Raw genomic sequence first — 1,952 nt, 5'->3', positions numbered from 1 at the left:
CCCGTGAGCTATTCATCGTCACTCACAAAATAAACATGTGGGCATACAACATGGATACGTCTTGTGGTCGCTTGACTGACTTCAACCGAACCGCATTTATTCATAAAAAGGATAAAAGAAAATAAAAATCAAGCTGAATCGTCTCACTTTTCCATACATTACCAAAAAACTGTGGTTCATTATCTACCTGGTTTGTTATGCTGTAACAAACTGGAAAGAGCCTGTAACGATTCCAGGGCAACGCAGAAACGACCAAACCTTAGGGACGCTTGAAAGGCAAAACGACGAGGCCAGGATTCCCGAGACAACACCCGAAGGATTCACGTGCATTCAGGGATCCCATAAAGCGAAGGATACTCCGAAGTCGCCGGACAAAAAGAGTCGTGAGACCTGCCGGAAAGCGCCGACGGAGGTGGATCCGTGTAGTCGTTGGCAAGACAGGGGCCCCCGCGACGAAGGGAATGCCCTCGAGAGGGGCCCCTCCGAGGGAGGAGGAGATCCTGAGGGCTTTTCTTCCATCAGGAGAAGATTAGTGTGAGCCATTTTTTACTGTTGTCTCGCTGAAAAGCTGGGACAAAGACAGCTGTGTCGGCCGTGGCCCGAGATACAAGACATTGTATTACCTCTTTAAGAAGTTATTGCTTCGAGGGTAGCACAGGGAGGGGGTGAGGGAGGTGGAGGCAAGATGGGGGGGGAAGGGTAGAGAGAGAGAGAGAGAGAGAGAGAGATGTCTGTGGGTGGTGTAGCCGAAGAAAAGCCTCTCGACGCATCAGATCGTGGGTGGCTGGATGGACGCACGGGTTTTGGGGGATGGGGTGATGTTGGGAGGAGGAGGAGGAGGAGGAGGAGGAGGAGGAGGAGGAGGAGAAGAAGAAAAGATGAGATTAGTAATAATGATGATGATGATGATGATGATGATGATGTGGCGGTGGTAATATTCAATTAAATGGTGGCGCTAAGGTTCAGGAGGTGTTTAATCGCCTCTGGTCGGAGTGTCCAAGCCTTAACTGATGTTTAATTACTCTTCTATTTTATTTACTCTGCGCTTTTAATTGTATTCTTCCTTTGCTTTGATTATTATACAATATCATTCAATTATCCTTGTAGGACTGGTTTATGATGAATTTATTTTATTATTGCCGTTTGTGTTAGTGTTACAAATGTAGGCTATTTTAAATAATGTTCTTCAGTCTTGTGAGGGTACAGCGTGCTACCTGGTATTAAAATATAAGGTTTATAAGTGGCCTACCCCGACGCCAAATCAAAAGTCCTTCAAAAAAAAAGGCATCGTGCTAATCACATATGAAAAATGGGAAAAAGCACGTTAAACGAAGAAGAAGAGGAAGAAGTGGAAATTCATAAGTGTGGTGCTGCTCGTTACACTTGTGAGGTTTTAAAGCTAATATTAGCGACGAAGAGTGTCATGCACAATTGTCCGAGTTATCATGATTTCTAAAGGTTATTGTATTGTTTGAAACGAGCAGATTGTACTTAACAACGAGCAATGACGAACTCTTTCGATATATATATATATCCTGGACTAAATACTGGCAAATGCATCTTGTTGCTAGATAGCGTGAAAATAATCATGGCATGATGTATATAAAACCTCTGATTCAACTGCCAAATAAATAAATATATCAATTCACTGATAAAAACCAAACAAATTCAGTTTTGCCAAAACTTTCACGAAGAACCAATAAGAAAATAACGAAGAATTCAATACGAACAACTTCTTCAGGTACTGTTTACCTTCCAGTGAATCGACAATGTGACTACTAATTCGTGACATCTTAGGGAAGAGAAGGCATCATCTTCGCCAGATTCAGCATAAATAAATGACATGATTAGCAACGGAAGCAACGTCACGACGAAAGTAAATCTTTTCGGGACACCTGAGTCAAAGAAATATTTCAGGACCGAAAAGGAAAAGTTTAATTTCTCGAAAAAAT

The 1,952-nt window shown here is 42.5% G+C and overlaps 1 protein-coding gene across 1 annotated transcript in view; it reads left to right on the top strand.

Moving 5' to 3' along the window:
* LOC136853946 (uncharacterized protein DDB_G0286299-like) overlaps nt 1-538 on the top strand; it is a 42,586-nt gene extending 42,048 nt beyond the window's left edge. The window contains exon 4 of the mRNA XM_067129843.1: nt 237-538. Coding sequence (XP_066985944.1) covers nt 237-538 — 302 coding nt within the window. The remainder of the gene's footprint in view (nt 1-236) is intronic.
* The last annotated feature ends 1,414 nt before the right edge of the window (nt 539-1,952 follow it).

This window comes from Macrobrachium rosenbergii, chromosome 28 (genome assembly GCF_040412425.1).
Source record: "Macrobrachium rosenbergii isolate ZJJX-2024 chromosome 28, ASM4041242v1, whole genome shotgun sequence".
In the NCBI taxonomy this organism is placed as follows: domain Eukaryota; kingdom Metazoa; phylum Arthropoda; class Malacostraca; order Decapoda; family Palaemonidae; genus Macrobrachium; species Macrobrachium rosenbergii.
Note: the sequence above shows the minus strand (reverse complement) of the source record. Positions and strands in the feature narration are given on the sequence as shown.